This window comes from Periplaneta americana, chromosome 7 (assembly GCF_040183065.1).
Source record: "Periplaneta americana isolate PAMFEO1 chromosome 7, P.americana_PAMFEO1_priV1, whole genome shotgun sequence".
Taxonomy (NCBI): domain Eukaryota; kingdom Metazoa; phylum Arthropoda; class Insecta; order Blattodea; family Blattidae; genus Periplaneta; species Periplaneta americana.
Window position 1 is genome coordinate 56,949,859 of NC_091123.1, and position 20,748 is coordinate 56,970,606.

The following is a 20,748-nucleotide window of genomic DNA, read 5'->3' on the forward strand; positions in this document are numbered from 1 at the left end:
AACTATAAATAAGCATGAACTAATGGTTTTTCAATCTTAACTGCTGACAATTCTGACATAAATGATTAATGTGGCATTTCATTTCAGAACCTTGCGTTGCTATTGGTGGAATCATATAATAATAATAATAATAATAATAATAATAATAATAATAATAATAATAATAATAATAATAATAATAATCTTTGTTTATTTATTAATATCTAGGCGCTCTAGGTCATATTGTGCATATAGAATCAATAGCGCAGGTCGTGGACTATTGTTGAGATTCTGTTTATTTTGTACGACGGTTTACAATCATTTAGGTTAGGTTAGGTTACGGGGTGTCTTTAAGAAGTTTTATAGACCTTTACACGTCAGCCTAAAAGGCTTATTGTCTACATATTATGCATCTCCATTGGAATGGACACTAGCATTGTCTTCCAAAAAATATTCCTTTAACTGCAACAGTATTTTGGCTCCAACATTAGTGTCCATTCCTAAATCTCCCCTTGTTATTACAATCATTTAACTGATTTCAACTTTACTCATGATTATGATACTGGCGATTAAGGCCGTGATGAATCATAGTATGTAAATTTCCATGAAACCGCGAAAAACTTCAGATTTGCCAATCATAGGGTTTGAACCCGGGACCTCCCGAATGCTAGTCTAGTGCGTTACCATTGAGCCACGTCGCTCACTAATAATTGTTGCAATGCAATATTAATTTATAATTTTACTTTTCCCAAAGTTAACACAACAACTGCATGATTAATAATTTCGATTTTGTGTTCCTGAAAACTCTATAATTGGAAGCCGACAAGTTGGCGAACCTGATAGTATGGCCATTAGCGCTCCTGTTGGTCCACATTAGAAACACGAAATTCCTTTTTTCCGGTGTATGGTGGGATAGCGTGGAGGTAAGCAACGTCAGCATGGTTATTGAATCCGATTTCATCTGCGTGTTAATATAACCTGAATGTGAAAGATTACCAGATATATTACTTAAAACGTACTAAACAAATTATATAAATACCGTTTCCGTGGTGTTTTACTATTACAGGATTTTGTGACGTAAGTAGGCCATGTTGTGCGCTTCTCATGCTCGTCAAATATCATTTTACATTTTTGTTTTCCTTCAATTTGTGTGTTATGGAACTTACTGTTACGTTGTAAAGCTTCTGTTATATGCAAGTACATAATTTTTTTTATCGTGTCGGCTACTGGTGAAGAGAGGAGAATCCTTGGAACTGATGTGAATGGTTAAATGTTATGTTTTTATTTAACGACGCTCGGCACTGCCGAGGTTATATCAGCGTCACCGGTGTGCCGGAATTTTCTCCCGCAGCAGTTTTTTTACATGCCAGTAAATCTACAGACATGAGCCTGTCGCATTTAAGCACACTTAAATACCATCGACCTAGCCTGGGATCGAACCCGCAACCTCGGGCATAGAAGGCCAGCGCTATACCAACTGAGCCAACCAGGCCGTCGATGTGAATGGTTATAATGAGTTCATGCAGAGAAACATTAGCAATGCTAGAAAATCTGGTAATGTGTAATTTTCTTCGTGACCAGGAATCGAACACGATACACCAAAGCAGCGAATAGTGTGAGCGTTGCATTAACTGGCAATAGACTAGGATACATTTAAGCAGCTCATGGACGAATTCATGTGACGTTTAAAGTGATTAATTTCTCTCGGAAATATAAGATAATTGGCACTAGTTTGTTATCTACATCCCATTACTTGTTTTTAACATTTATCGGCGGCACTGTGATTCATCTTGAAGCCTATAATATATAAAAATGTGAAGAGAACTTGTAACACATTTGTTACAACGAAATTCGATGTTTCATGCCCACAAGTTCTCCCACCCCCTCTCAATGGTAAAAAAAGAGGGACTCGAAGACTTGCACTGCAGCATGAGGCTTATTGTGCTGCCCACGAGTTATTGAAATTTGTAGACACGTTTTCTGCTGATAGTAAATTTCGGTGCCTACTTTTCGAAAATATTCATACTCTACATTCTGAATTTTGTAGTGTAGGTCATGTATCATGTTTTACCTTAATCGAAGGAAACTCGTTGCCGTGACCCAAAATCTTTCTACAACGTATTGGATGAATTTCAGAACACGGATTCCTTCCTTTCCCTTTTCAAAAGTCCAACCTTGTGCACACAAAATGAATTATTGGCACTCTAAAGTGCCTTTTCTTAAGTATGACGATGTGCATTCGACAAGTGCAGACAAATCTACTCTTTGCTTACCAAAAGCTTAAAGGAACCAAATCTGTTACAGATTCATGTATAGAAGCCATACCAAAAGTCTATACTAACCTTACCTAAGCCGTCACAGGTTCCCGCATCTTCTTTCACTTTCCAGCAACTTTTGATTCTTATTTTCGGCGTGAAAGTGGCGTTTGCACTCTTCCTCTTCCCCCTTCCCTCCTCCAAGGATGTAAATAGTTTTGTACCTTAACGTGGTAACCAAATAGCACCCTTTTATTTTATACCTCATCAAGTGGAATGCTTGTATGTATATAGTACAGGCAGCCATTGTACTCCTGTACTAATGAGGAAAAGAAAAGATGGCTGTTTCCACTCTGTTAAGTCCTAATTATGACTTGAACAGAACTAAGATTGCCAAACAATATATAGAGAAGTAGAAAGAAAAGTTAGAATTTTATCTTTTACGGTAAATAATTGTGGTCTTCAACAAACTGCTTTGGCGTTTTCCCCCTGGACCAATAATACAACTCCAAAGTGGTTTGCCAGCTGCCGTAATTATTTATCGTAAAGTCAAAGTTCGCTGTATATAGGCCTATTAATAGAAAAATTTTGTTATTCTCTAAGAAAATTATACGAGTGATTTTTATACCGGTACTTCTTTTTAATATATAAATATATTGTGTTTGCAGGATGAAGCAAATTGTGACAAACCAGACTGTAAAAGTCCCTAAAGATGTTACTGTGTCGGTTAAGTCACGACTAGTAACTGTTAAGGGACCACGTGGAGTTTTGAAAAGGAGTTTCAAGCATCTCGCTTTGGATATCCATGTATGTATATTATGATATTTACGATTTTTTTCTCTTTCTCTCCGTCATATATAACAACATTACACTGATTATATCACTGCAAATTTAATGTTGTGTAATACAATTAATAGGACCACTGATGAATTTTTGTTCGTTTTTCATTATCATTACTTCATTATACCATACCATGAATTTGTTTGTACTCTTTTGTCATAAAATCACATTTGAGAACACATTCATCAGCATAAAAGTTTCTTATATTTGTAAAATTGACAAAGAAATGATAGCTGTAGCTACTTATTGTATGCACTCATTTATACCTCATAAAGTGGAATGCATGCATTTATAGTACATGCAGCTACTGTACTTCTGTACTGATGAGGAAGAAAAAAGATGGCTGTTTCCACTCTGTCAAGTCCTAATTATGACTTGGAACAGAACTAAGATTGCCAAACAATGTATAAAGATACAGATAATAAGTACTCGATATTTTTGTATAAAAGCACTACTAAAAGTATGCATGCTTGATTTACCTATGTTGCTTCTAGTCGAGTTGTACGTACTGACAACCAGAAAAATTTGGTGATGTCAGTTTGGGGCTATTTCATCTTAAATCTTCTTCCCTCAACATTTACACCTCATGTGGCATCCTGAGCATACCATGTTTGCAACTGAATGACTCTCGAAATGCATTCCCTCAACTTGGATGTTGCAGCATTGCTATTGTATGAATTCAGTCCCACAGTCCTTTCAAAAATTCCCCTTGACCTAACATACATTTTTTATGAATAGTACGTTCAATTCACACATTTTTTCACTGTGAAATTTATCTCCTTTTGGTAGCGCTTTTGTGCAGAATTGGCCTAAGATCTATAATATTTTGTTTAAAGCAAAGCCTAAATCATGAAACTCGTATATGTTGTTAAGTCTAGTTTGCGGTCATCAAATTTATGTATGAATTTTTAATTTTTATCTGACTGCTTGTTTCCAAAAGAACTGGGGATATATTCCATTGGATACTGTGAAATTTGCAGTATAGAGTGCGACAACCATTATCATCATTACTATTTGTTGCTCTTTCCCCACTTTTTTCTTCCCATTCCCCTTAAATGTTATATAAAAAACTGTAGTAAGTGATAAATGAAATTTAGTCAACAATGTGAGGTTATATGTTTATTTTACCTAAATTATTTTTTCCTTAGTTGGTGCATCCAAAGCTTCTAAAAGTAGAAAAATGGTTTGGGACCAAGAAGGAGCTGGCAGCTGTACGCACTGTTTGCTCTCATATTGAGAACATGATCAAAGGTGTAACCAAGGTATGAAATATGATTTTAATTAAACTATACGACACATTCTATGTATGAAACTAACATTGTAGTCTTCTTCACATCTGATACGAGATTTGGAGGTTTCATGGTAGTTTGATAATGCTATTTGTACTACATCGTGAGGGCACAATGTCTAGAAACATAGTGAAAAAGAAGAAAAAAAGAGTTAAATGAATAAAATTACAAAATAATTACTCATATGTTATTGTAAGATGTTGAGAGAATTATTGAAATTTCAAATTACTGCTAGCAAAATATGAGTATATAAAGGATAAGGGTAAAAATGACGAAACTGGGACTGTAGAATTAATATGCATGAAATTTGCTGCTCTTGTCCCTCAGTTTTTAAATGACTCCAGCTGCTTCACGAAAACTGATGTGAAACTAGTAAAATGATACCAATACAAAGTAATATTTCCATATTATGTAGCTCACATCATTAAATCTTTTACACATGAGGCTGCTAGCAGCTCACCTAGCAAAAAAAATTCTCGGAGTGGTACATGTAATTGTAGCCTTACAAGAAACATCTGAGATAGGCAGTGACTGCTGGTTTCTTAAAGTAAACTAAGAAGAAATACACTACAGTTTCATTTCATTGTTGCAATCATTTAAATGATATATTTTGTTACGTAAATGTTTGTGCACCTCATAGGCGTGGGAAGCTTGTATGCATGTACAAGTTGCCCCCCGTACTTCTGTACATATGAGGAAGAGAAAACGTGGCTGTTTCCACTCTGTTAAGTCCTAATTATGACTTGAACAGAACTAAGATTGCCAGACAAATTCTTCACAAGTTAAAAGTTGTTTTTGTTGTCATTGTCCAGTCCTGGACACATAATTAAATAAAATTGTGTCTAATTATGAATAAATTTTCATTAGACTGTGTTTCTAGTGACTTGTCCAACTCTAGCAAGGGAACATCACAATGTTAAGAAAACTTCAAAACAATTTATATGCCATTTGAAAGAGCATGCTGATAAATGGTGAAATCTCTAGTATTACATTCTGTGATGCACATACAAGCTAGAGAGAGTTAAAGAGATGGGGGTGGGAGTATACCTAATTAATAAAATTGTTTGATTGGTATTATTTGCCTGCAGGGTTTCCTTTACAAGATGCGTGCTGTCTATGCTCACTTCCCCATCAACTGTGTAACAACAGAAAACAACACAGTTATTGAAGTTCGTAACTTCTTGGGAGAGAAGTTCATTCGCAGAGTGAAGATGGCACCTGGTGTCACTGTTACCAACTCTCCCAAGCAGAAGGATGAGCTGATTCTTGAGGGCAATGACATAGAGGATGTATCGAGATCAGGTAATATTTCAAGTGTAATATAATGAAGACTGACTTCGGATTTTCTTTAATAAGATAAGAAAGAATAAAATTGTATGCCAGCAAAATTTTGGGTCACAGGATAGTAACAATTTTTAAATATGTAGTTCCGGAAAAAAAAAAAAACACAGGATCGAACATAGTTGGAAATTTAAGTTCTAAATGGAGTTAAAAAGTAGTTTTAAGAAGATTCATCAAGTGATAAAATGATACTAATTAGTACTAATTATATGAGAAGTGTCTTCTGTTCCCACACAACCTGTGTAAATTGCAGTAGATACTATGGTACAGCAATACAAGTAACGTGATGTTCTTTCATAAACACATTCTTTTCAAACTGTTGTCAAAGAGTAAAACTAAATTTATACGTTTTTATTGGGCCTAGAAGAGAAAAACGCATAAGTGAGAAAAACATAATTGAAATGCTATTTAACAATATCTGAAATAGAATTTGAAGACTATATGGGGAGAATGAGTTAAGTCAGTTTAGTGAAGTTTTCAAAGATAAATTTACAATTTCATAGTTAAGCCATTTTTGAGCCTATAATACAGTATTCAAATTTATAACATACATTCTTTCTTGATACCTAGAGAAGAACAAAGAAGTGTATAGGTCTATAGTATTTGTGGACCAGGAAAGGCGTTTACAGAGTGCACTGAAATAAACGGATGAAAATCCTAAAGAAAATTAGAGTGGATTGGAAAGAGAGGAGACTGTTTTTTATTGGGTTTTTTTACGACTCTGTATCAACATCTAGGTTATTTAGCGTCTGAATGATATGAAAGTGATAATGCCGGTGAAATGAGTCCGGGGTCCTGCACCGAAAGTTACCCAGCATTTGCTCGTATTGGGTTGAGGGAAAACCCCAGAAAAAACCTCAACCAGGTAACTTGCCCCTACCGGGATTCGAACCCAGGCCACCTGGTTTCGCAGCCAGATGCGCTGACTGTTACTTCACAGGTGTGGGCGAGGAGACTGTTCAGTAACCTTTATATATATATATATCAGGTTTTTTTTTTTTTTGCGTACCCACTTCACTTGCGTGATTCGGGTTCTAAGTACTGTGGATAGATGACAGGACTATGACCCATTTTCAAGTTGCACACCACTTGGGCGGTCCACATTAAGCATGATATGTATCTGTGAAGAATTATGTCGTGTACTAGGGTGAGTGTATGTGTAAGTGTTTTGTAGGGAATTGAGGATCATAATGAAGGTGAGGAAGGGAAACCTGGTGCTGACATGTAGCCTACTCTGGTCGAATAGCACCAAAGGGGCTGCCAGGCTTAACGTCCCCATCTGACAGATAAATCACTATCAACAGTGACATATGCCTTCATTGCACTGTGGAGAGATTTTGGATTTAACCCAGGCATATTGGTGCACAATTTAGTGATCAGAAGTTGTGCACTGCCATTTCTCCTAGTCTCAAGGTAGAAATTTTACATGAAAATTTCTGACCCCATTGGGAATCGAACCAAGACCGGCTAATCTGGAGGCAAACGCATTACCATAGAGCTAACTTGACGAACCTGTAACCTTTATATAAAATGAGTCTAAGTCAGGATAGAAGAAATGTCAGAAGGAAGTGAAATAGGAAGAGGAGTCATCAAGAATGCCCTTTATCACCTACCCTGGTCAACATCTACTTGGAGGATTTAGTGAAAAGCTGTTTTCAGAACATGGGAGGAGTGATAGTAGGAGGAAGAAGTGCATAAGATTTGTTGATATGGCGTTGTTAGTAGGAGGAGTTGATACTAAGGATTATGCTAATGAAGCTAAATGACAGCTGTGATCAGTATGGAATGAAGATAAATGCCAAGACGAAGAACATGGTCATAGGAAGAAAACTAAAGAAGGTGAACTTGCGAATTCTAAATGAGGCAGTAGACTAAGTGGACAGCTTCAAATACTCTCGGTATACTATAAGCAGTAACATGAGCTGCTGTCAAGAAGTCAAAAGGAGAATAGCAATGGCAAAGGAAGCTTTTAATAGAAAAAGAAGCATTTTCTGCAGACCTCTGGTAAAAAAAAAAAAATAAGGAAGAGACTAGTGAATTGTTGTGTGTGGAGTGTAATATTATATGGGACAGAAACATGGACAGGATATGGAGAAGAATGGAGCATGTGAAATGGACAGACAGAATAAGAAATGAAGCTGTGTTGAAAAGAGTGAAGAAAGAATGATGCTGAAATTGATAGACAGAAGAAAAATTGGCTGGGTCGCTGGTTGATAAAAAAAACTGTCTTCTGAAGCGTGCAATGGTGAATGGGAGAAGAGTATGGGGCAGAAGAAGATATCAGATGATAAACGACATTAAGATATATGGTTTAGATGCAGAGACTAAGAGGAAGGCAGAATATAGGAAAGACTGGAGAATGCTGGGTTTGCAGTGAAAGACCTGCCCTTGGGCACAACTCTATGAATGTATTCTTTCTTTCTTGATTGTCATGGAATTTGATTCCATCACAAAACTAACTTCTCTGCCACTCACATTTAAATAATACTAGCTGACAAAGGAACTGTTAATGATCTCATGTTGAATTCTTCCATCGAATTGTACACTAGTTTATCTCCATAACAGATATAGTAGGATTTTTCAAAGGATCCCCAGTCGGTCTCTTTTGTTGCTAGAATAACTTAGCCGCACGGTCCACCCCGGTCATTAAGGGACGCGTGCGGAAATTTCTAGGCGCGCAGTTGTCACGTTTTACATTGACTTCGCCACGTGGGTATGAAACAATCGTATATTTATTTCTATACAACAAATTGTACTTTAATTCAATCAATCACGAATTAATGAATGGTTAATTTTGAGTTACTGTGTGCATAAATCCGTTATAGAATCATTGTACGGTCAACTTCTTCAAACTAATATATTTTCATACTTAGACTATATCAATAATAATAATAATAATAATAATAATAATAATAATAATAATAATAATAATAACACCGAAAGAATATTGTCAATTTGTGTTTCGTGTCTAAATTCGCAGTGAAATCTGAAATGTTATGTAATAAAATGACATTTTTCTTCTCTTACCTCTATTCGTCGTCACTCTCTCCTTAATGAATCACAAATCTCTCTTGGTTACTGTCCCTGTCGTGCTTCATATAATTCCCTTCCGTTTTAATTGCATGTTGAACACAGGAGGACCAATTATGAGGACTGATTGTTGCAGCTCCATCACGCAGAAGTTAACACACTAGACTCAAGTCGCGATAATATTGTTTTTCCTAACATTAGACTTCAGTTGATGCCAGATCATTTCCAAAGGTCGACCTGGTTGGCGCAGTTGGTATAGCGCTGACCTATGACCGAGGTTGCGGGTTCGATCCCGGGCTAGGTCGATGGCGTTTGTGTGCTTAAATGCGACAGGCTCATGTTAGTGGATTTACTGGCATGTAAAAGAACTCCTGCGGGATAAAATTCCGGCACACCTGCGACGCTGATATAACCTCGGCAGTTGCATCGTTAAATAAAACATAACATTCCCAAAGGATTTAGAACACAGTGGTACGGAGGAAAGCGTAACACAACGTGTCCATATGAGGCTGCGAGCTCCTCCACTGCATGTTTCTTACTGCATGGCTGATTTGATAGCCTGCAACATAATTGATGGGTATGGGGTTGGGCAGGGTTATATTATTGTCCTAATAAAGTTAATTATGTCTTTAAAATTGCTGTTCATCTATCAATGCTATCTTGGGGTTGTAAAAAACTAAGTAATTTAGAATATACTCCACGAAATAATAATAATAATAATAATAATAATAATAATAAAATTACAGAAGACTTTCAAACAGCGAACAAAAACACTTGTGAATTGTTTGAACATATTAAGAAAGACTGCAGTTAGTTTTAGCATTCAGGGGAGAATTGGCAACATATATATTTGCCTCAGAAAGCGGAAAAAGAGATTACCCCATCCCCCGAGTGGGCAGAAAAGGTTGGGAGGACCGTCTTACTTCAAAAGACAACCGCTCAGCGTGCGGTAGCCTCTGTCTTTAACTGGGGATGCATAGAGCGAGCCTACTATAAATGCAAAAGCACTATAAGGATGTGAAAATTTACTTTGACTGTTAATTCTTTATTGAAGCCTTAATTTCCCAATCTTTTAATTAGTATGGGCAACTTGTTTTATAGTAGTCTATCTGATGTGCGCAGTTTGAGGGAATACTGACTTAGTTTCATTGTATTCTTTTTCATTTCAGCTGCCCTTATCCAGCAATCAACAACTGTGAAAAACAAGGACATCCGAAAATTCCTTGATGGTTTATATGTATCGGAAAAGACTACTGTTGTACAGGAGGAATAAAATACTTTGATAACCGTTCGTTTGAATTGTAAATGGTTTTGTTAATTTATTATCCTATTTCCTATTCCGTTAATAAAATTCATTACAGTATTTAAAAGCATTGTAAGTCATTAAAGATAAAATTGATTCTCATGATAGTGTATTATGAAACAAGTACTTTATGGCATGAGTCAATTTGGAGTGAAGTGAGTTTCGTAATTTTAACGAATGCAATAACAGTAACATTATAAACATGTGTCTGACATTTTTTTTGTACGACAGCATTATAAAACAATGAATAAAGAAATAACATCGGATTTGTAATGATGGGTAGTTTGATATCATTGTCCATGAAGAAAGAGGTGCTATGGCAACAATGATGTATTAGTATTATAGCATGGCAAATTGTTTCATAATCTTAACTTTGATGTTTTAATTGGTATGATATTATTTTTAAGACACTAGTTCAATATTGTGGCATATTATGCACGATTTAAATTAACATTAAAGATTGTTTATAATGCTCATGTACAAAAAAAAAAATTGTATTTAACAAGCTCCAAAAGATTAAAGTGGTATGATAGTTACCATACAAAAGTTTTTGCTGTATTTTTAATCATGAAACTATGTGTTAATAATTAGTCTTTGAACTCTGCTTAGGCCTTGAAAGTTTTAAAGGTGGGCAAAAAAAAAAAAAAAAAAAAAAAAAAAAAAAAAAAAAAAAAAAAAAAAAAAAGGCTAAAAACGACGAAATTCCCATGCACTCAATAGTAATAATTTCCCATCTGTTATAATATATTCTACACAGAGTTTTAGCACCTTTTTCTCCAGAAGAAAATCACAGGGTACTCATAATACCTGTCCAAAATTGTCAGATTGGCAACACTTATAACCAGTTCCTTCCCATCATTAACATTGGAACACAGCTAACATACTATACACACAAAGTGGCAAACTGAGAAACTTCTTTGAGGATATGTCTTTCATTATAAGAGTTAAACCCTTCTGATTTAGACACTGAATTCTGCGACCAAGGATCAGCTGAAAAGGTATGACTTATCCATAAGGAAACAGTAACCACGAGAAGGTAGTACCATTATTCTACAAATTATAACCCTTCTTAACACATACGCTGCCGACTGTATTGTTGCAAAATCTATCCCCAGGAGCCAATTAGTTTTTTCTGTTTATTTATCATGTAATAGTGTCTATGAATAATTTTTAACCTCGTATATAATTTTCGAGTACAGACAGTGTTTGAAATCTTGATGACGTGCTTACGAGTCACTGGCACCGTGTTTATAATTCCATTATCAGTGCCATTTGATGCATATACGCATCACACTTATTTTTGTTTGTTATGTGACCGTATATTGAAATATTGTTAAGGAAAAACAAATTAGGCCTATCTTCATTTGTGGTAGATTCCGAAGCAGGGATCGACACACAATCCAGGTTGACCAAGGCAATCAGGACAGTAGAATGTTGATTCTTTTCTTCTTCCATTCTCGTAACACACTTTGCAGAGTTTCCTCATTTTTTTTTTTCTTTCTCATTAGCTCGTTGTTTTGCAGGCAGGTATTTCACAGCTGGTGATTCCCGTTTGATTGTTGGACTGCTGAATGTAGCGTACGAGAACAAATATCGTGTTACTGAAAGTCTGAAATCATATAACGAAATCCTACTCCTTGTGGTATACCGAGAATGCAAATTATGTGCGTTCAGTAACATTATTTGTAAGAAGTGAATGCCAATTTTTTTATGCCACCGAACTGTTTTTCTTTCACATGAGTAATACGAAAGCATTTGATCTTTCCGATCGACGCCTGACATGTGTTATACTTTTCAATTGCATTGGCTTTTGTACTTTTTGCCCTCTTTTATTTACTGTTTCAACAATGCGGTCTTCAAATTCAGTTGAGATAAATAAGACGTCGAAATATCCACATTTTGAACTGGAGTGGCAACTGGAGTAGTACTTGAATTATTAGATGTTTCAAAATCAATTTCACTTTCACTTTGGCTTTCATTTGGATTGAAATCACTGTCACTGTCCGAATCAGGCATTAAAGTATTCAATAGCCGTGCAATTTCGTCATCTTTGCAATTTTTAACTGGCGCACTTTTATGATTTTTTGCATTTGAAGGACCTGGAGGCATCTCAAAATTATCATCTAATTTATCATCCATGATTCCTCTACTTAAATGAGTGGAAAGTAATAACCAAGAATGATAAGTAGCAGCACCCTTCCAGGAAGTAATACTACATAACAATACAGAATAATCAAAATACTGAAGGAATAATGCGCAGGAAAGCAAGAAAACAACTATGACGTGCATACGCGTCATTGGCATATGGCACAAGGACTGTGTGACGTCTATACGCGTCAAGTGACACTCAACGTGTTAAATAAAAAAAAAATTAGTTTTCAGTAGTGTGTGTGTGTGTGTAAGGTGTATACTAAAGCATATGGGTTTCAGATTGAATAAATAAGCATCAACAAAAAAGGATTTAATAACAAGGTAAAAGCATCGCCTTTAGACTCAATGAGGCATATAGAGATAACATATTAATCCTCATTCCATCCAAGAAGGCTCTGCATATCAACAAACATACTGCAAAAATCCTTCCATGTCCCAACTGCTGATTGGTTCTATGTTTGTGCCAGAAAATTGGGCAATGACAGATGATGTGATATAACAGACCATTATTTGGACAACAATGAACAGGGTAAGAAGATTTTTTTATTTAAAACAAATTCAACATGCTCTCATTAGAGTAGAATATCGCTGATAACCCCGAAACATTCCTCAGTATACAAGATGTTAGCGTTATGGTCACACTAAAAACTTTTGCCACCTCACACCACGCTGTGTGAAGTGTCGTCAAAATCATCACTTTTCTGAATGCACTAAACCTAGAGAAGCCGAACCAACATGTATAAACTGTGGAGGAGCACACTCAGCAAATTTTAAGGGTTGTAGTTATCTTGGCTTCAAGAAAAAGACTGATTCAAATCCTCCACAGCAAAACCTCTCAACATGACCGCCAATCTTAAATTTGCAAAATTCTCCTAATCTTACAGCAAATTCTCCTTCTGCCTCGCCATCTACACCTTCTTGGCCACACTCAGTACCTATTAAAACAAATGTTACTAATACTTAAATTCAAGATACCTCTCCTGCTACAGATATTATTGGAAAATTAATTCAATTAGTGATAACTTCCCTGAAACCATACCTACCAGTGATTAAAACTTTCCTCCTCCAACTTGTCACAGGCCTTCTCAATAATGAACATTAATGCCAATAAAACATTCTCTGAACTGATTATTTTAAACTGGAATGCAAATGGAATCAATGCTAAGCGAGGAGTCTTCTTAGAATTTCTCTCTCGGCACAACGTAGCTGTATCATGTGTTACTGAGACTCATCTTATTCACCCAAGAAGTTTACAGTTCCTGGTTACAATATTTATAGAACTGATCGTGTTGCTCCCAAAGCCTCTGGTGGTGTGGCAATTATAATTAGGAAAAATATGCAGCATCACTCAATACTTCTGCCAGAACTGAACTGTTTTGAAGCCTATGCTATTAAGATAACTTCACATAACCTTCCACAGTTTACTATAATTTCAGCATATAAACCACCAAAAGCAAGTTCAAATTCTCAAGATGTTGTTAATCTTTTTTCTAATCCTATGTTTACACAGCGACAGTTTAGAAAAGAGAGCTATAGATTATAGCTGAGTATCACCGTGTAAAGGGTTGTGAGAGCAGGTATCTCGTTGACTCTAATATCTAAATAGAGTGGCCTTGAAAACTGCTCTTGCCGTGTAAACACCCTGAACAGAGAACTCGCATATACTATCAGCTCTCATTATAGCTACTCTAAATTATTCAGCTAAGTTGAACTTCTTCATTAACTCTCGCAACTGTTGCGTACGAGATTATACAAGCTTGCGCATAACTCTTGAAATACACGTCTAAAGTAATAATCATGCTACGTTTGCACGGCGACAGTTCAGAGCGAAGTTATGAAGAATCATGAGAGCTCTCTAACGGAGTGTTTACACGGTGACAGAATATAGCTTCTCTAAACTCATTAGCGAGCTCTCATGAGATTTATATAATTCTAAACACTAAGTTACTCTCCGGACCGTTTACATGGTGCAGACAGTTTAGAGTGAGAGAAAGTGTTGAGAGAGAGCATTTAGAGAAGAATAGGCTGGTCAGTGCGTTTTTATGACATCATCACCCATCTAACTTCTGAGCAGTGTGTCAGCAGTTGTGTAACCTGACCGCGCATAGCACTTGCGTTACTAATATTGTTGAGTGAGTCATTATTTATTTATTCGTATAGAATACTATAATTGCACGAAGGACGGAGTTGATAGTCTTGATCAAAAATGTGCATATTATAGCTCAAGTCGGCACACATGTAATTTACATTCTATGAATCAGAGATGCATGAAAATAGTACCAATGGAAAGAGAAACTCAAAAAGTTTAGTTGTGTTAACATTGTTTCCCTACTTGATAACACGCCTCATAATAGTGCATATAAACAAATTTGTTCATTGTTGAGGCGAAATGGCTGCTATAGACAGAAGAGCTTAATTTTCATGTGAACCAGTCGGTTATTAATGTGCAAAAGCATTACCGAACAAAGTTTGGTGCAGATCTACCCAGCGGGCCTAAAATCCGTAAATGGTGCACAGATTTAAAGGCACGATTCTTCGCAAGTGGTTGCGACTCCATCCATACCTACTACAGTTGCTGCAAGCCTTAATACCAGAGGACAAAGTGCTATGAAGAAATTTTTGCACAAGTATGTAGACTTTAATTGAAAACGATGATGAATTTATTCGTTCCGTGGTGTTTTCTGACGACGTCACTTTTCAACTTTCTGGTAAGGTGAACAGACATAACCTCAGAATCTGAAGATCGGAAAATCCGCGTACCTACGTGGAACTTGACTATAGGCTTGATGTGTGCCGTGTTACTAAGGAGGGGGGACACATTGAACATCTTTAAGTCAAGAAACTAAACGTTTGGAGTTCTCTTTCCATTGGTACTATTTTCATGCACCTCAGATTCATAGCACGTAAATTACATGTGTTCGAAACCGGAAAGGTCTTTTGTAGGAACCCTGTAGAAAGACAATTTTCAGGCTTCCTGATGAAAGAAAGGCAACAGATGCAGCTGAAGAAGTGGTTCTTGAGAAGAAGAAAAAGAAGAAGAAGATGTGCTTTGTGTTCCCCAAAATTAAAGAGGAAAAAAATATTCTTGCTACAAGGGCCAAAGTCCAATTTACCTCCGATGTTAAAAAAAAGTGTGCAGAATTTGCGATGAAAATGACTGATTGCGTTTAAGCTCCTCAAAAGAGACCGAGTGTTCAAAGAAAAAAAAAAAAACAATAATTTTTCAGATAACATTGTTCATCTTCTTTCATTATATTGTTTTTATAATGGTTCTACTAATACAGTGTAATAGTTGTGCCTATTTCGTTTTGTTAAATTATAACTATATTCTTGTTAACAGATACCGGTACAGACCCCACTGTACCAGTTTTGTAATGTACTACTGTACTCCAACCACGAGAAAGTCTTTGGGGACTGAGACGAAGTGGGGTAATGCTGTGAATGAATGTTGATGTCGTAAGATGTCATAAGGTCACACACGTGGGTACTCGTATCTGTATTGGCTAGCTCTCACAGCACAAACAATAACATTGATACACACATACTGTACTACCTTAGTTACAAAATTAGATCACTGTTAATCTCCTGTCTTTTAATCTCTCCATACAGGAAATGACATATGCAGGAGAGCACATGGTTTTTAAACTGACGTTATAACAGTAATATTATCTACCTACTTCGCTCCAATAGATGACGCAATAGTAAGCACATTCCTTTCACGGTTGATCTCCTAGTTGGAGAACAGTAGGTGAGTGTTATTATTATTAACATGATGCATTATCAATAGTATTAAAGGAATATAGAAAATATTCCACATCAAGTGAATGGTGATAATTGCACAGTAATAATAATAATAATAATAATAATAATAATAATAATAATAAAACAATAGCGATAATAATAACATAATAGTGATAATAATAATAATAATAATTATAATAATAAATAGTGATATTATTATTATTATTATTATTATTATTATTATTATTATTATTATTATTATTACAGTTCGCACTTACTGGAGGTTATGGACCTTTCGCTGTACCTCCTGCAGCAAATAAATAAGCAAGAATAAAACCCACAAATTAACAACTAAAATAATGGACCTTGCTAAAATTAAGCCAAATTAAAATAAATTAACAAAACTAAAAGCCAAATTCAGACGCCTCAACAGTCTCAGCTAATTCTGACAATGCCTGATTTCTCAAGGTCCTTATTCTTGTAATTCTTGTTAAACACATTCCACAAACAACTTTCCAATTCATAAGCTTCAATCAATCTTCGTGTCTTCGACACTCCATTGTTTTTGGCAGTCATTTATACTGCTTCTGTCGCGAGAGTTTATGAAAAAGTTCAACTGAGTTGAATAATTTAGAGTAGCTATAATGAGAGTTGAGAGTATATGCGAGTTCTTTGTCCAGGGTGTTTACACGGCGAGAGCAGTTTTCAAGGCCGCTTATTTAGTTTCTCTAATATCTAATTAGAGTCAACGAGATATCTATTCTCAAAACCATTTACACGGTGATATAGCTTGAACGAAACCTGGTGAAGCTTGACCTTGATGGAGAAACCAGTTCTACTGGCGGTTAAGAGTGAAGGGGTAACGCTTGTTCAGTCTCGCTTGCATCTCGTCACATAACATCGGTCGGTAGTCGACCACAATACTGTTCTCTCCCTCCAAGTTTCACCGGGTTCCGTACGAGCTATACTCAGCTATAATCTCTAGCCCTCTCTTCTCTAAACTCTCGCCATGTAAATGTAGAGACGCAATTCCGCCGCTCAGAGCGCTGTTTAGTTCTAGATATTTGTAGCAGAACACTTATTGACATTGACATTTATGGCATTTAAAGGACTCATTGTTGTGTATTAAATGCTTCGTACAATATTTTATGGTCAATAGGCGTAAGTTCAAAACTTCTACGTATCAATTATATTAAAATAAATGGTTGTCATTTTTCATATGAAAAGATATTACATATTATAAACTCAGGCACTACCTTCCTGTTGTTCAGTTCATACACCATACCTTTTCGAATATAATGAAAGAAACTTAATACATTTTACATGAGCAATGTCGTCTACCATTTTCATTTTATTTTATTTTATTGGGTTATTTTACGACGCTGTATCAACATCTAGGTTATTTAGCGTCTGAATGAAATGAAGGTGACTCGAACCCAGGCCACCTGGTTTCACGGCCAGACGTGCTGACCGTTACTCCACAGGTGTGGACACCATTTTCATATGTTTATTTATTATTATTATTATCATTATTATTCATAATTTATTCTGTTAAGAACAACAGCCTTTCCTTTATACTAATGACAATCCTCAGAGTTGTTTCTTTTTTGCCAATTACAGGTCCGATGTGTAAGCTCCATGCGTGTTCCAGCGAGATATCCAGGGTTTTTCCCACGTAGATCTATTTCTCTTCTGCCTTCTTCAATTCAGAAGAACTGCATACTACAGCAGCCGAAAAACGTTGTGTTTCTGCCATAGTTGTAAACACACTGACCAGCCTGTTTTTTCTATATGCTCGTAACACTTTCTCTCACTCTAAACTGTCTGCACCATGTAAACGGTCCGGAGAGTAACATTAGAGTTTAGAGTTATATAAATCTCATGAGAGCTCGCTAATGGGTTTAGAGAAGCTATATTCTGTCACCGTGTAAACACTCCGTTAGAGAGCTCTCCTGATACTTTAGATCTTCTCTCGCTCTAAACTGTCACTGTGTAAACCTAGCATAATACTACACCAACAATACTTCTAGGAGATTTAAATAGTAAACATCAAATATGGGGATGTCGTGTAACCACACCTAAGGGAAGAGGTTTACTAACTATTTCAGAGGAAAACTCTATTAATATCGATGCACCTTTTGAACCCACATTCTATCGACCTAACATATTACCTGATATATCAGACATAGCTTTGCACAAATATATTCAGAACACCTCAAACATGCGTTTATTACATGAATTAGACTCCGATCATTGTCCTGTTCTGATTTCATTTGACGACAACACTATGTTTCGCCCTCCTCCCAATCGACTTATCGAAGGTATTATAAACTGGAACAACTTTCAACTAAACCTAGATGATATTTTGCAGCCCACCAATAACTTGAAAACAATCACTGATGCTGATGCAGCAATTCGTATTTTCACTGATGCTATTACTTTATCTATTCGAGCAGCAACAGTTCCGTCAAGATGGGTATATAGAAAATCTTATCGTGAAACTCTTACCTCAAAAATAAAACTGTTTATAAAGGAAAACATCAAACCCATCGTTTGTGGCAAAAAAATAGAGAACCATGCTAGCATCACCGTCTAAATCAACTAATCAGAGAGGTAAAAAAATTAGACAAACTCCAATTCATATCTTATCAACACCATCTATGCACGTTATCTTCAAAAGATTCCTTCCTTTGGAAAGAGACAAACAGAGTGTTAAAAGAGCCATGTATAATTCCACCTTTACAAAAAGATGGTTGTCAATATGCAAGTGACAATGAAAAGTGTGAAATTTTCGCAGACACCTTTCAAGCCTCTTTCATACCAAACCCAATCAAGAATAAAGAATTCAACGAAGAAATAGATCATTTTCCGAATAATTATCCTTCAGCACTATTGCCCATAAACTTCACCTTGCCAAATGAGAGCCAGTCAATAATTCAGAAACTTCCAACAAAGAAATCTCCTGGATACGATCTCATCCCAGACTTTGTATTGAAGTATCTGACTCGTAAATTTCTAACAAACTTAGCTTCATTATTCAATGCTCTACTTCATCTGGAATATTTCTCTGATACTTGGAAACACGCAGTAGGGCCTAATAACTGTAATTCATAAACCTGGAAAACCTGCTTCAAATCTAACAAGTTAGGCCTACCGTCCCATAAGTCTTCTGTCAACTATATCCAGAGTCTTTGAAAAGGTTTTGCTGAAATGCTTGGATATGTTTCTACTTCAGGCATCCATCCAACCTCCATATCAGTTTGGCTTTCGTCGAAATCATTCTACCAATCATCAAGCACTTCGTATTACTGAACAAATTGTAACAGGGCTTTGAAAAGAAAGAACAGACTGCAGTCGCATTTCTTGACTTCACTCTAGCATTTGATCAAGTTTGGCATAAAGGTCTTCGGTGCAAATTACACAAGTCCAGCGTTCCAGACTACCTATGCAACATAATGACTAGTTTCTTGTCAAATCGCACATTCTCAGTCAGAGTAGGTTGTACTCACTCCTCTGTTAGTCCCATTAGTGCTGGCATTCCACAAGGCTCTATCTTAGGTCCGATATTATTCAATGTATATACTTCGGACATTCCTGCAACACCAACTGCAATGCAGCTATTTATGCAACCCATCGCAACATTAACATAGCCTCAAATCACCTTCAGGAAGCCTTAAACATCATATGCCCTTGGCTTGAAAATTGGCGCATCACATTGAATTACAATAAATGCGAAGCAATGATATTTACTTTGTGTTGTCCTGCTAATTCTCCATGCATAAATCTTTCAACCAACGCGATACCGTGGAAACCAAAGGATGAAGCTGTAATAGTAATATGCGTTACAAGAGCGGTATGTTGACGTTTTCATGTTCGAGGAGAAGATTGAAAAAGCGAAACGTAGTTGAGCTTTTTTAATTTCCGAGAACATGAAAACAAACATACCGCTCGTGTATCGTATATTATTTTGTGCGAAGATTGTTTATTACATACCTGAAAGAGGAATTTCTAATTAGTTGCAATGAAATCTCCATCTTGGTTTCTGTTCAATGACGGCAAATTTGCAAAACAAAAATATCTATCTTCAACATTGTTGCTTTAAAATGTTTTCTGTGTTTACTACACTCCAGCTGGCCGTGATATAACGTCTGTCTTTTTTTTCCCCAAGTCTATGATGAGTCTGGAATCTTGTTGATTTTTTCACGGCTTCCTTAATGTTACTTGCATTACAAATGCAGTAACTTTTGTGGTGTTGTAGAGTTTACTTAATTTTTGCAAATATTTAAAAACAATAATTAACAGTGCAATTTGGGTGAAATTGCAGTGGTAAGTTTCCAATTTATAATTATTACTATATTGAACGTCTTTAAAAATAATATGTTAAAAGCCTAAAGCAGTAAAATGAATATGACGCTTAAGCGGTAAGAATAGGGAAATTGTTATGTGTGTTACGTTGGGAATACTGAATGTGGTATTTCACACTTACCGTGTATTGGTTTTGTGCGGAAAGCAAGCAAATATGCACGATCTCGCGCAAAATATCTTGGACTGCACTTAGATCGCCGTCTATCATGGATATCACATCAACAACAAACTTAAATTGGCCTACTCAATACTCACTAAATTATATCTGCTCTTCAACAAGAAATCATCTCTAAAACTACAAAATTGCATGTTACTTTACACATCTCTATTACGACCTCTACTGCTTTGTGTCTGTCCTGTCTGAGGAGGAGCTGCAATAAGTGAAATTAAACACATCCAGTCATTTCAAAATAAAGTCCTACGAATTTCACTCAATTCTCCTTGGTTTGTCCGT

General features: G+C 36.1%; 2 protein-coding genes across 3 annotated transcripts in view; one reads left to right on the forward strand and one right to left on the reverse strand.

Moving 5' to 3' along the window:
• Positions 1-20,748, reverse strand: part of LOC138703115 (protein YIPF5-like) — a 71,324-nt gene that overhangs the window by 40,672 nt on the left and 9,904 nt on the right. The window lies entirely within an intron of this gene.
• Positions 704-10,040, forward strand: RpL9 (ribosomal protein L9). 2 transcript variants are annotated; one of them, XM_069830698.1, is made up of 5 exons: positions 704-902; positions 2,903-3,041; positions 4,223-4,336; positions 5,452-5,665; positions 9,904-10,040. In XM_069830698.1, the coding sequence occupies exons 2-5, from the start codon at positions 2,904-2,906 to the stop codon at positions 10,005-10,007; spliced, it is 570 nt and encodes a 189-aa protein (XP_069686799.1). In that variant the 5' UTR covers positions 704-902; position 2,903; the 3' UTR covers positions 10,008-10,040. The 2 variants fall into 2 exon arrangements, with proteins under 2 accessions (XP_069686799.1, XP_069686800.1); XM_069830699.1 differs by lacking the exon at positions 704-902 and adding an exon at positions 939-1,056.

What these genes read in the sequence shown, in the direction of transcription:
- RpL9 (XM_069830698.1), top strand. Translation starts at nt 2,904, where the DNA reads ATGAAGCAAATTGTGACAAACCAGACTGTAAAAGTCCCTAAAGATGTT. An exon ending in ATCTCGCTTTGGATATCCAT is followed by an intron (nt 3,042 to 4,222) that starts GTATGTATATTA and finishes TTTTTTCCTTAG; the next exon opens with TTGGTGCATCCAAAGCTTCT. An exon ending in TGATCAAAGGTGTAACCAAG is followed by an intron (nt 4,337 to 5,451) that starts GTATGAAATATG and finishes ATTTGCCTGCAG; the next exon opens with GGTTTCCTTTACAAGATGCG.